Below are 14,476 nucleotides of genomic sequence, written 5' to 3' on the forward strand. Positions count from 1 at the left end.
TCCATATTCATCAGCTCCAGCCAGTATAATTTTAACAATGTGATATTTTTTCAGAGTGTCCTAACAATCAAGATCTCTGGAAACAACATTATGGCAGACTGTAGGATGTGTGTACGGGTGAGTCACTCAGTCTGTCTGACGCTTCTTGACCCCGTGGACTGTAGCCCCCCAGGCTCTTCTGCCCATGGGATTCTCCAGGCAAGAATACTGGAGTGGGTTGCCATGCCCTTCTCCAGGGGATCTTCCCAACCCAGGGACTGAATGCAGGTCTCCTGCATTGCAGGCAGATTCTTTACCATGTGAGCCATCAGGGAAGCCCCCAAACTGACATAATTCCAAGGCAAGACTGTGAGGGTATACTGATGGCTTTTCCAGGTAAAAGCAAATTGCTTCTGGTGGTCCTTACAAATTGGTACAGAAAACAGACTTATTTCGGCCAACAGCTACGTGCCAAGTGCCGGGGCTCTGTTGATTTGCTCAGGTAAAGATCTGCAATAGCAGCTACAGTTGGGGTCACCACTTGATTTAGTTGACATTAATCCATGAGAGTTGGACTACAAAGAAAGCTGAGCGCCAAAGAATTGACGCTTTTGAACTGTAGTGTTGGAGAAGACTCTTGAGAGTCCCCTGGACTGCAAGGAGATCCAACCAGTCCAACCTAAAGGAAATCAGTCCTGAATATTCATTGCAAGGACGGATGCTGAAGCTCCAATACTTTGGCCACCTGATGCAAAGAACTGACTCATTTGAAAAGACCCTGATGCTGGGAAAGATTGAAGGTGGGAGAAGGGGATGACAGAGGATGAAATGGTTGGATAGCATCAACGGCTTGATGGACATGAATTTGGGTAAACTCCAGGAGTTGGTGATGGACAGGGAGGCCTGGTGTGCTGCAGTCCATAGGGTCCCAAAGAGTCGGACACAACTGAGCTACTGAACTCAACTGAACAAGTCATGCAGAGCGCGGGACTGAAGAGCTTCAAAAGGCCCGCCTCTCCCAGGCCCCGCCCACCACCAGGCCCCACCCCTTCCCTGCCTGCCGCGGGGTAAAAGCCCCGCCTTCTGTGGTAGCAGTCATCCAATGGCCTAGATACACGGCTCGGTGAATGCCCAGGCTTTAGGTGTCCGCCTGGCGCCTGACGAGAGTCTTGGGGAACTCGGTTGCTCTTAAGCAGTCCCGTCCCCGAGCTGCCCGAGCGACACGCAAGCTCCCCACGAGGTTCCCTCGCAAGGGGCAGACGAGGCCTCTGAGCCCGCTCGCCCCCCGCCCGCGGAGCCCCGGGTCGACCCCGGACGCGGCGCCCGCCGCGCGGGACTCTGGGAGTGATAGTTCTCGTCCTGCTGGCTTCCTCTGGCTGTATAGGCGGCCGAGACTCGCCGGACTACAACTCCCAGACGCCCAAGGGCGCCTCCGCTCGGGCGGCCGGCGAGGCCGGTGGGCGGGGCCGGGCCGGCGCTCCGCAGCTGTCAGCGACTCCCGGAGCCCGCCGGCTGCCTCGGTGTGTCTCCCCGACCCCATCGGAGACCCCAGCATGGTGCGCGCCAGCACTGTGGGGGCGCATCTCCCCGCGTCCGGCTTGGACATCTTCGGGGACCTGAGGAAGATGAACAAGCGCCAGGTGAGAACGGCACGCGTGGGGGTCGCGCCGCGGAGCCGGGGTCCCGGAGGCCCGGGGTTCGAATCCTCACAGAGCCGCGGGCCGGCGCGCTCTCGCCCCGAGGGCGCGGTTAGCGGAGCGGGGGGTGGCCGGGAGGGAGCGAAGGGGACCCCGAGTGCGCGCTCTCGCCCTGAAGGTGGCGCGGTTAGCGGAGCGGGGGGCGGGAGGGGAGGGAAGGGGAGTCCTGACCTGTGGACGTCAGGTGTGATTGAGGAAGCGGGGCAGGGGGAGCGGGCTCTCCCGCGAGAGACCCCGAGGGGCCGCCCGGTGGGCCCGGGGCCGGGAGTCTCTGCGGGGCTCTCGAGGCCGGGCGTGAGGTAGGCTGCCCGCGGGTGGGAGCGGCAGGCTCGGGGGGGAGCTGAGAGAGGGGAGCTGTCCCCTGATCCTCCCCACCCCCAGCACAGCGTCTCCCCTTCCCGGGGACTCAGGACCAAATGAGGCGCCTCGTGCGGGAGAGCGCGCCGGTCCTTCTCCTTCACTGTGGACCGAACCCGTGTTCCGGAAGGGCTTCCAGGGGTCCTCCCTAGCCTCCTTCAGACTCCCTGCTCTGGCAGCGCCTTGAATCTCGGAGACGGCTCGCTGCGGGGTCTTCGGGCACCTGGGCTTCATCTCTCACCCCTCCTGAGAGGACCTCCGAGGAAGACTTCCTGCTTGCCCTACTCTTAGCCAGCCTCCGTCTCCCTCTCTCTTTCTTCCAAGTAGAATTTCAGACGAGCGCAGTAGTGTTGCGGGGTTCGGGGACTTGCATCCTGTGAACGGGGTTGAGAAACCTGGTTGTCTGTAGGGGTGCGTGTCAGATGAATTCCTGGAAGCTTTTGTGATGAAGATGGGTTGCTGCAAGAGATTATCACTAGCTTGAAAAGCCAACAGCTAATGCCCTGAGCGTTGATGCTGTTACAAGAAAATCCTCCAGGAAGCAGTTGTTGTTGAGTCGCTCAGTCATGTCCGACTCTTTGGTACCCCATGGGCTGCCACCTGCCAGGTTCCATGGAACTGCCCCAGCAAGAATACTGCAGTGGGTTGCCAGTTTCTTCTCCAGGGAATCTTCCCGACCCAGGGATCGAACCTGCATCTCCTGCACTGGCAGGTGGATTCTTTACCCCTGAGCCACCAGGGAAGCCAGCTCACCTCCCCCCCAACCCCCAACCCCAAGCAGAGACTTAATTAAAAATCTAAATTTAATTGGGTAGGCCTTTTAAATGTCTCTAAAACTGGTACCAATTATCAACTGCAGACTGTCAGTGAAGGTCTTCTGAGGAGTGTGTCAAACCCTAAGTCGGTTTGCCTTTGAAAAGTTCTGTGTGTTCCCACTCTCAGAGATAAGCCCCATTAGTCTGCAATTGCCTACATTTTGCTTGTGTTCTAATTAAGATTCAAAAGCTCAAATCTGATGCCTCCTTGTACTTTTTTTTTTTTTTTAAGTTTTGTCTTTTTTCTTTTTCCCTCCAAAATAGCATCCTATGACACCCTTTCAGGCATGCTCGCTCCACCAGACTTGGAGGCGCGACCTCCTTTTTCTGCTGCCCTTGCTTACTGTTAATTAAGGAAAGAGCCACATGCAAAAACAAGGACTCTCTGTTTCTGCAGTGAGGAAGAGAGGAAGAAAAACAGCCATTGGCATTTCTGCTGCCCCGCCAGTCACAATATCTGGTCTGAAATGTTTGTTTAAAACGCTGAGACGTTGGTTATTTCATCTTTGCTTGCCAAAGACTGAGTGTGGGCTGGGCTTGCTTCTAAACTCTGCTGGGGGGATTAAGTGCCAAGCATACAGAGTTGGTAGGCAAAGATGAACAAGAAAAGGCGCCAGTGTAATGTGGGGCGTGTATTTCCAATCAGCTTGTCAGTAGTTCCATCAAAATGACTTGTTTCTAGACGCCAGGATTTCAATTCTAGGCTTAGATAGTAGATCACTTAAAGGTAGGTTGTTAGGTGATCTGTGGTTTTGAAGCTAACTTGATTAGATTAATTAGTTTGTTAGACTTCTATATAATTGACTATCTTTAGCAAATAGATGTCTTGCTCAAAGGAAATTTTTTTTTTTTTTGAGGAATTGGTTTTACTTCCCCTCAATGAATTTTTCAAGCATAGACAGTCATACTGGAAAATACATTCTTGGTACATAGTCTTTATTAGGTAAGTGGCAAGATTGTATAATTTGTTTTATTAGAGTGGAGCTCAATAGTTTGAAAACCTGTATAAAATTGGAGATCTCTGTAGAAAACCATGACTTGGGCCTTTCCTAATCAGAGCGGCAATTCATAATGAAACAATGGTTGTTTATTAAATCCGGTAAGTCAAGTGGAGCAGGTGGCCAAGTTTTTGAATGTGAACTCCAGTGAATAACTTCTGCTTTAGACTGATGTGACTCAGAAAGTTGATTTTACTTTAGAAGCAATGGTTTAATATCTTGTAGCCCAACACTTAATATCCATTCAGCACTCCAGGTTCCTTTTTTGTTCACCTGGGAATTTAGTTTCATGATGTGCTATTGACACTTTTGCCAAAGAGTTTTAAAAAATGGTATGTAACTTTAATTTTGTTTTCCTGTTTTCACTGACTACATCAAAATATCTTAGTTATTTTAATTCACCTTTTGTCCCCACTTTTGTAACCTTCACAGTCACCTCAAAGTACACACTTTCACTTTCCATGGTCAAAAATTGAAATTCTACCTGATCTTGTAGTTTGTGTGAATGCGTTTCAATTCCTAAAGTCACTTTAGGCAAAAAAAAAAAAAAAAAAGTCCTAAAGCTTTTTTTGTTTTGTTTTAAACAAGCACCTCTCCGACTTAGGGCGAGTGGGTGTTCTGCCGTGGTCCTCACTTCTGGTTTGCCCTGTTTTCTTCCAGCTCTACTACCAGGTCTTAAACTTCGCCATGATTGTGTCCTCTGCGCTCATGATCTGGAAAGGCCTGATTGTCCTCACCGGCAGCGAGAGCCCCATCGTGGTGGTGCTGAGGTGGGTCCCGCCGGCCGTCCAGCTGCTGTTGGCGACCCAGGAGCAGCATGGACAACCCAAACTCAGTGTCTTAGTTGGATAAGCTTTAGAGTGTTCTTTATTGATACTTGTTTTGAAAATTTCAGGTTTCTTTTTTTTTTTTTCTGGATTTTGTTGAAAACTCTTCTTTATCAATAGACATTGAGGCATTTCATCATGTTGACCTCATGCTCCGGAGTAATATGGCTTACTTCCATCTTTTAATGTTTTGTGCTTCCCTGGTGGCTCAGAGGGTAAAGAACCTGCCTGCAATGCGGAGACCCAAGTTGGATCTCTGGGTCGGGAAGACCCCTAGGAGAGGGGAATGGCAAACCCACTCAAATCCTGGAGAATTCCATGGACAGAGGAGCCTGGCGGACTACAGCCCGTGGACTTGCGAAGAGTCAGACGTGACTGAGCGACTATCAGCTTCACTTTCAAGTGCCTGAAGATGCTAATATGCCTGAGATAGTTGACTCTCCCTGAGGTGGGCATGGAGCCCCTTTGCTCTCTAGGGGAGAGGCAGGCTGTGGCAGTGCTGTGGGCAAGGTCAGAGCCAACCAGGGCCGGAGAAGCAGCAGGGCCCCTGGCTTCCTGTCCCTCCTCTGGGCCCTGCAGCCACGTGATGGGGACAGTCCCGGCCCTGGCTTCACTGGGCCACCCTTCTGTGACTGGCCAAGGGATCCACTTCTAGAGATACAGCATTTCATAAACTTAGGAGCCTGAGGATGGCATAACTCACACACAGAGCTGAGGGGGGCTCTAACTCACTGGTGTTCACACCGTGCTCCAGGAGTGCCGAAGGGCCAGGTGGATGAGTTGGGAGAGAGAAGGGAACCAAGCTGTTGGGCCCCCTTAGCCTTGCTTCAGTCGTGAGAGCTCCACTTCTATGCATCTTATGTGATTACACTTTACCTGGTAAGATTTCATTTGAAAGAAGGATTTTAAGGCTTTTGGGGAAAAAAAGAAGAAATTAAACCCCTCAAATTCAGATGGGCCCTGTCATTCAACAAGTAAGGTAGCTGAGGTCTAGTGAGGCCACGTTGCTTCCATCTCACAGTTATTTCTGCAGAGCCAGAACTCTGTCCGAGGTGTTCTGGCTCTTCTTCAATCCACAGACATGCATGCAGAGATTATTGTGAAATTGCAGCATGTGGGGACTTTTTCTTCTTTTAAAGCAACCTTTATAATTCTAAAGCAGTTTGGTTGGTCAGCATAAGCTGTTGACATCACAAGGGATGTGTGACCTTGGGGAACTCCCTGGGTCCTTAAGGAAAGCAAGTGTAAGTAGTTATTAGTTGTTTAAATGTAAATTAAACATTTCAAAGAACTGCGGTCCTAATGGGGCACGATAATGACTCTATGCCAAACTGCAGTGCACACTTCCTACCTCTCAGACTTGTTCAGGGAGTTGTTTTTTAAACAAACAAAACAACGAGGTCCTTGTTATCACAGACTGAGATGGTTCTCTTCCTGCTGCGTGTCTTCAGGAATTTTGATGAAGTAAAGATGAAGCAGTAGATTAAGAAATTATCCTAACATTTTAACTGTCATTCTTTAAAAGAAAATGAAACCCTGAAGCAATTATGTTGTATTTTCAGAAGATGACGAGATGAATTTCTGTGTTGGGGGGACAAATAACTTTCTTTGTTGTCAGTCAGGCCATCAGTTCAGTCTCTCAGTCGTGTCTGACTCTCTGCGACCCCATGGACCGCAGCACTCCAGGCCTCCCCCGCACCAACTTCTGGAGCTTGCTCAAACTCATGTCCATTCAGTGGTCTATGTTGGGGGAAGAAAAAAATTGTTTTTACTTAGATATCTTCTTTTTCGTTTCCTCTTAGTCTTTTCTATTTCTAGCTGTTTGTACCTTTTTAATTCACATTTTCTATTTTTGATTGCTGAATCTATTACCAGACTTAGTGGCAATGGTTTCACTTAAAAATAAACCTCTTGGCAATTCCCTGGCGGTTCAGTGGTTAGGACTGCAAGCTTTCATTGCCAAGGGCGCAGGTTCAGTCCCCGACCGGGGAACTAAGGTCCCACAGGCCTCATGGCAAGACAGTAACATACACCTCTTAGTAGCTGCAGGCCAGGCTCGGCTGCCTGCCCCTGGCCACCTGCCTCGGGTGCTGACAAGTGGGAGGTCAGCAGCCCTGGTGGGACGGGAGGACCAGCATCTGGAATGGCTCCTGTTGTGAACCCACGTCTTCCTGTAAAGCTCCCCATCTCTTCATTAGGCTGGTTCTTTCTCGCCCTTCCTGCCCTCGGCAAACTAACTCATCATTGGCTGTCAGACCCCTGTATTTAGGTCTTATTTATTTTCTCATGCATTAAAACAAAGCAGAAGCACATGTGAAATGAGCTCTGTTTCGATGATTTCAGCTTCCACTAAATTACATACACACGACAGAATGCAAGAATGACCCTAGAGTATTAACCAGCTTTCAGAATCTCTAGTTCTGAATGAAAAATAGTCCTTATAAGGCTAAAAATGGATTTTTACTTCAAGGGGTCCAGCTTACTCTTGGTTCTTTTCCACCTAAACAAATCATCGAGGGGCCACTAGTGCCCTTTTCATGCTCAAATCCGAGAAGAAATCGTCCCCTTTCTCACCGCTGTCACCTTGAGCAGTCAGATGGGAATCTCTGGAGCTTGTTTCATTGCTCATAGATCTGCTTGACGGTTGGTAAAAGTTGACATAAGTAGTATGTTTGTTAATATCCTTTGTGATTTGAAACGTTTGGCTGGTGAGCCCAGGGCACTTCTGACGTGACTTTGTGTTTCTTTCCAGCGGCAGCATGGAGCCAGCCTTTCACAGGGGCGACCTTCTGTTCCTAACGAATTTCCGGGAAGACCCGATTAGAGCTGGAGAAATCGTTGTTTTCAAAGTCGAAGGACGCGACATCCCAATAGTTCACAGAGTAATCAAAGTTCACGAAAAGTAAAGAGCCTTTACTTCTCTTTGATTTTATTCTGTAGACAAGACTGTGGACAGCTTTAGTGGTTGATTAGAAAGTAGCAAAAACACTGGATTACATTCCTAGTTTTGCCATTTAGTGATTGGGGTGACTTTGGACCTGCGACTTAACTCAGGTGGTGAGATGTGAATGTCAGTGTTTCACCCACAGTAACCCCCAGGGCGAGTGTGAGAATGAAACGAACTGATATTTACTAAAGCACTTGACGAACTTGCTGTACAAGGTAAGGTGGAATGTATTCTTGCGTAATATTACTTATTTGAAGGAATCTCAAAAGAAAATCAAATCTCATGGTCACCGAGGATCATTTTGATGAGAGAATTATCTCCTGAAATGCAGAAAGCTACCTGTTTCTCTTTGTCACTATGGACTAACTGGCATTCTCAGCAGTAATATTAGCCTTGGATGAATAAAAATTCCTTTCCCCAGCCCATCCCATGATTTGATTACTGCATATCCTGCATTAATTCCACCCCTCCTCTCAAAACAGCTTTGCCTTTCCCTTAAACGTCAGTGATGACTTAATAGGACACTTCTTGGGGACCAGAAGCAATTGTTTCTAGCTCAAATGTATTTTTTCCCTGAGAGAGTACAGTCAAGTGATTAGTGGAAATGTTACATTTTATTTGGTTATTCATTTACCTTTATGCATCTTAGTGCAGCCTTTTACTTGCATGCATTGTAGAATTAAAATTAGGTATGTGTATTAGTATATTTTAAACAATGGAGCATTGCTCCGTTATTGTTTGTGTGTGTGTGTGTGTGTGTGTGTGTGTGTGTGTGTGAGTCTGTTTCTGATAAGAGATTCTCATTCCATTCAGTATTTCCAGGTGTTCCCCAGAGATATTTGATACTTAAAATACCCACTTCATTCGACTGTAAACGTTAGCATGACCCCGTTTCAGTTTATGTTAATACACTGGGACTACAACTGGCAGTACCTTGTTCGTAGTACTTGATAACTTACGGGTGGAGAAATAGGCTCTGTCATGATTGTGACAGAACTTGCACCTGATTTTAAAACAATATCCAAAGATGAGAAGTTGCTCAAAACTGAAAAATAATGATATTTTTCTGTAATTTACATGAATTGTGAGCAACAGCCCAGATTTTTTTCCCTCTTAATTTCTTGTATAACCATGGCTGCAAATCAGCTAGCTCCCTTTGGCATGGTTTCAAATCTTTGTAGGCTTTTAGTATTTTATCAAATTATTTAACACATGTTGTCATTTGTCTTATTGAAAAATAGATCCTTTTAATAGTTCTATAAGGCTGTAATATTGTGTTTCTAGTGTCAGGGCTATGTAAGCCCCAGTTTACAATGTTTAAAACAATTCCCACCTGTCTCTAACACAGCAGTTTTATGCCGTTCATAATTCCTGTTTGTTTGCAAACTGGATTGTATGCCACTTGGCTCAGTGGTGAGGGAAATAAGGTGTTCACACATCCCACGTTTGGTAAGGAAAAAAAAAGTATGAGAAGAGCTAAGAGAACACTTGTGTTTGAATTACCTTATGTTCAGATCTGTGTAATCTAGTACTCAATTCACATCTAGAGTCAAGAGGAATATAATCCATGTTAACCTGTTGGTCCCTGAGGACAAAGAATAGATGGAAATAGACTCCGGAGCTAATCATGGCCTTCCTGGCACCCTGTGCTATGCCATGCGTTTTGGTCAACAGGGGAGCTTCATTGTTTTTGAATTTAAGTCTACAAAATTGTCATTAGATCTGTGCTTGAGTTGAATGGTTGTCTGCCAGCAGACATCTTAAGGCGAAAAAGACCAAGTCATGTTTGACTGCTTTTCTCCATGCCCACCCTTGCCTGTAAAGGGTAGGCCAAACTGACATTGTTCTGATGATGCTGCACTGAAAATAATCTTTGAAAGGACCTTGTTTTGCTTTCCAGAGACAATGGAGACATCAAATTTCTGACTAAAGGAGATAATAATGAAGTTGATGATAGAGGCTTGTACAAAGAAGGCCAGAACTGGCTCGAAAAGAAGGACGTGGTAGGGCGAGCCCGAGGGTGAGTGAGGATTAACTTTTCTTTTAAGTTCCATAGAATATGCAGAAACCAGAAAAATATCTAGAAACAAAGAAGTCAAATGTAGAGGTTAATGGAATTGTTCATTCCAAAGATGATATGTCAGGAGAGTTATAAGCAGTTCTACTTTATCTTGTGAGGAGTAAGCGAAGCTCAGAACTGCCCAAGGACCTGAAATCTACAGCTGAATGCCAGTATTCTATCTATATCATGGATTCAATTCTATTTTGGAAATAAATCCTCACCTGGAGATTAGTTACTTATACATTTTAAATAATTAGAAGTAATCCTTTCAGAAATAACTACTGTTTAACACTGTGGCGAATGTTCTAGATGTTGCTTGTACCTATATAGATGTGTGTGTGCATACATAATATATAATTTTACGTAAGGAGTTTTATTTTTTCACCCAGCAGGAAGTTGGAAATCACTTTCTGTGCCAAATCTACCCCTGTGTCCTTTTAAACAGCTGCATGCTGTCCCTCTGAGAATTGTAACTTGTCTCACTACACAGCTGCATGCTGCTCCTCTGAGAATTTTAACTTGTCTCACTAGTCCTCTTCTGATGGATATTTAGATTGTTCCCCTGATTTTTCACTACTAAGAAAAGTTCTGTGATCATATTTTTTTTTCATACCCATCTTTGCGTCATTGTTCTAGCCATGAGTTCTGCTTCTGATTGACACAGCAGAGCCTCTCCTCTTATTAAATACCCAAAAAGGTGATTCTTCCCCTCTCTCAGTGGCCCTTTTTCTGATTAACCCTTGCTAGAAATATCCCCTTCCATCGAAACCCCGCCGGCTGTGTAAGGCTGGAGAACACGGGTGACCTTTTTCTAAGATGCAGCTTCACTCATCAGCATATGGTTGGAGGCCTCCTCCAGCCCCTTCTCCCCCTCTGCTCACGTTCTAATCACTTTCACTGTATCGCGTTTCCACCTGAACATCTGCAGGAATGTGAGGGGGGCCTGTGGCTGGCCAGCCCTGTGTTTTTAGACACTCTGGTGAGAGACTGTAGAAGTGAGAGGTTGGAGCTTTTGCATTAAGCAGACTGGAGGGTACCAGGAGGTGTTACCTTGTTTATCATCAGTGACATGATGGAGTCTTGGGTCAAACTGATTCTGTATTGACATTGATTTTGTCAGCTGCTGCTAAGTCACTTCAGTCGTGTCCGACTCTGTGCGACCCCATAGATGGCAGCCCACCAGGTTCCCCCATCCCTGGGATTCTCCAGGCAAGAGTACTGGAGTGGGGTGCCATGGCCTTCTCTGGATTTTGTCAGCGATGTCATTCATTGGCTGGTTTCTGCTGGCTTATTGTCTCTCGGATCATAATCATGTCTGGGTATAAATGATGCAGTCCACATTTGCATTCACTGGCCAACCAGCTTGTTTGTTGCATCTGAAAAGTGCTGTGCAGTGAAAATGATGGGGCTTCCCTGGTGGCTCAGGTGGTAAAGAATCCACCTGCAGTGCGGGAGAGCTGGGTCCGATCCCTGGGTTGGGAAGATCCCCTGGAGAAGGGAAAGGCCACCCACTCCAGTATTCTGGCCTGGAGAATCCCCAAGGACAGAGGAGCCTGGCGGGCTACAGTCCATGGGGTCGCAGAGTCAGACACGACTGAGCAAATAAGCACAAACAATGAAAATGATGAGGATTCCTTCAGTTACAAACCACTTATTCTTGTGCTGTCAAAGGTCTCTCTCACAGCAGTTTACATATAGGTTGTATGAATCTTCAGTTCAGTTCAGTTGCTCAGTCGTGTCCGACTCTTTGCGATCCAATGGACTGCAGCACACCAGGCCTCCCTGTCCATCACCAACTCCCGGAGTTTACCCACTTCTCTACTAAGAAAAATCAAGAACTCGCTTTGTGAAAGTTGCCGATTCTGTTGTACAAGGGGCTCACCTGTTTTCATGCTGCTACAGCGAATGCAGCAAGACAAGACACGTAGCATCTCCTTCTGCTGACTTGCCTTCTTAAAAAATCGTCCTGGCTGTTAGCTCTGCTGCTTTTTACTAATAAAGCCTTTTGAGACAGCGGTGCATGTTGCTTTTATGGCCCCAGTCAGTGGTGTTCCCGAGGAAGGCTTTGCCCTAATGCTAATTCATAGTGTCTTTAAGTATTACTATCGTATTACAAACACTGTTTACATTTCTGGCTGTTTATCCCACAATTTAGGTTTTTACCATATGTCGGTATGGTCACCATAATAATGAACGACTATCCAAAATTTAAGGTAGGAATTTATTTGTATGTCTGTATTAAAAAAAAAAAATTGGCGCTTTTACATGTGCAACTGTAGAGATGTGGTCTGTTTAAAATGTTTTGCTGGCTAATTCTTCTGCAGAGTATGTGCTGTTAACTACAATAATCATTTAAATTGTAAATTTTAAATCATTGAAAGCAGCTACTTCTACCTTTTATGTTTATATAGTGTTTTCCAAAATGGCAGCTATATATTTTTTGCTTTTTATTATGCACATCTTTAAACGTAGGAAAAAAGTAGTACAATAAGCCTAGTAATGCTTGTTTCCCAACTTCAACAAGAATAGTATCCATATTTGGTTTTTTTGATCTCTTGAAACACAGTAGGAAGCCCATGCAGGAATGAGCAGCACGTTAGCTGTGTTTGCTGGGCATGTGGTCCTTGGGCCGCCAGTGTGTTACGGGTGTGCATTGCCGTGTGTTGCTGGCAGCTCACTTGGAGACCAAGCGCGGGGAGAAGGCCGTCCTTTGGCTCTGCCTGGCCCAGCACTGACCAGACTGGATCTGAACACACTCACAGACCAGGTTCATTTGTAGACGTGTGTTCACACATTTTCCTCTGTGTTTTCCCTACAGTATGCTCTTTTGGCTGTAATGGGTGCATATGTGTTACTGAAACGTGAATCCTGAAGTGAAAGGCAGTTCCTGGGACCAGACTGAAAGAAATTTTGTTGAAGAGAAAAGTTAATATATTTGAAATGTTCCACTTTCTATATAAAAGGAAACGGTGTGGAGATGTCTTGTCGTGTTTGAATAAATGATTCATCAGTAAAAATTGCTTTCTTTTGTGGACTCTGATTCGCATGTGTTCAACCTCTCTGCCACTCACGATAATCGGGCTGAACCGAGCTTGAGGGTCTGCAGCGCTTCAGGAACCGGGCAGGCCATCTCTGGGCCTGGCCGGCTGGGAGGACAGAGCATAGTCCAAACACGGTACAGTGGTCACATCTGGGTTTTAAAAAGACAATTCTCCTTTACTGTAGTGTCCTAATAGGAGAGAAACCCAAAAGGGAGGGGATGCATGTGTGTGTATAGCTGATTCATTTTGTTTACACTAGAAGCTAACACAACATTGTAAAGCAATTATACTGCAATAAAAATTAATCATTTTTAAAAAAATTTTTAAAAATAAAATTCTTCACTTACTTTTTCTGGGGAAAACAAACAGGCCCTTAAGAGGAAATAATTTCTTATTTATAGAAGTATAGTCTGATAAATGAATAAAGCCTATAAAATCTTTTTGGAAGGAAAGATGTAATCTGCTTTGTTCTTGTGGTTTGGTGTATCTTGAGATAGTTGGATAAATTATTTAATAAGAGTTTGCAACAATGTGTACTCCCCTGATAAACTGCAGAAGGCACAGACGGGTAGAAGGGCCGTGTCCCTCTTCCCTTCAGCCTCCCTTTTCCATTTCCCAGGGTTATACTTTAGTCCTGTGTATACAATAGTCCTTCGTTAAAATATTGATCAGAACCAATATCCCGGCCGCTGCCTTAGGTCCTGGGGCTGCTCAGAGCCGGCCTGGAAGAAGGTTACAGTCCAGTGGGAGGATCAGGTGATAAACCAACTTCGGGAGGGCCAGCTTCTGTGGGAAGGTGAAGCAGGGGTATGGGTAGATGGTGATTTCCACATGGTTGGGGAGACCTCCGAGGGGGGCACGGTGAGCAGACTTTAAAGAAAGGCGAGGCACTGAGGCACGGACGTCTTGGGGAAGAGCTGTCCTGCAAGTGCAGAGCCCTGGCCCCGGTAGACAAGGACTCTGACTCGGGAGGTCTGGGGGAAGGGGCACTGAGACAGCGCTCCCAGGGGACACGGGTGTTGCTGGTGCCTGGACCACACTGCAAAGCGTCAGGGGACTGGAAAGGACGAGGGTGCCAGTGGGGTTTCCAGGTACCCTTCAGTTTTGCCAAAATGTTCCCTTTTTGCCGAATGATACGATGTTGACATCCTACTCGGTCAGAACTTACAAATCTGCCTCATTCTTTCAGGTTTGTCCAGTTCGGATCTAAGGATTTGGAATCCCTACAGGTCACTTATGGAGATGGAAATGGCAACCCGCTTCAGTATTCTTGCCTGGACATTGCATGGACAGAGGAGCCTGGCAGGCGGCAGTCCATGCGGTTGCAAGAGTCGGGCACGACGGCATTAACCCCCACCCCCACCGGGTCACTTAAGCACCGGGGGCTTGCGCGCACCCTCCCTCAGCCTCCAGCGGAGGATGCGAACAGCCCTCAGCACCCTGCGTGTGCCCAGAAATCGGCAGATGAGTCCTCAGCCTGATGCTGCCCGAGTATCCGTTTGCACTCTGTAATCGTCACCCACGGTCACCTGTGCTTCCCTCTGTGCTCCCGTGCCGTGACTGAGCTCCGAGTCGGTGACGACCAGCAGGAGTGGTCTGTCGGGGGCGGGGGCAGCCTGCACTTTAGTCCTTTATCTTTGCTAAAGTAGGTTATTGCGACAGTAATGGGCTCTTCCTGTTGAAATCAGCAAAGTGATAGAAAAAAAATTTACAGGATACTTCCTAAGGAAAATTTTCTCTTGTGCCCTTTAAT

At 46.7% G+C, this 14,476-nt stretch overlaps 1 protein-coding gene across 2 annotated transcripts; it reads left to right on the forward strand.

The window, feature by feature from the left end:
* The first annotated feature begins 1,382 nt into the window (after positions 1–1,382).
* SEC11C (SEC11 homolog C, signal peptidase complex subunit) lies at positions 1,383–12,699 on the forward strand. Of its 2 annotated transcripts, XM_055559336.1 has the most exons (6): positions 1,384–1,619; positions 4,507–4,616; positions 7,426–7,575; positions 9,521–9,640; positions 11,838–11,895; positions 12,501–12,699. In XM_055559336.1, the coding sequence occupies exons 1-6, from the start codon at positions 1,533–1,535 to the stop codon at positions 12,552–12,554; spliced, it is 579 nt and encodes a 192-aa protein (XP_055415311.1). In that variant the 5' UTR covers positions 1,384–1,532; the 3' UTR covers positions 12,555–12,699. The 2 variants fall into 2 exon arrangements, with proteins under 2 accessions (XP_055415312.1, XP_055415311.1); XM_055559337.1 differs by lacking the exon at positions 11,838–11,895 and having other exon boundaries at positions 1,383–1,619.
* The last annotated feature ends 1,777 nt before the right edge of the window (positions 12,700–14,476 follow it).

The sequence above is a fragment of the Bubalus kerabau genome, chromosome 21, assembly GCF_029407905.1.
Source record: "Bubalus kerabau isolate K-KA32 ecotype Philippines breed swamp buffalo chromosome 21, PCC_UOA_SB_1v2, whole genome shotgun sequence".
In the NCBI taxonomy this organism is placed as follows: Eukaryota; Metazoa; Chordata; class Mammalia; order Artiodactyla; family Bovidae; genus Bubalus; species Bubalus kerabau.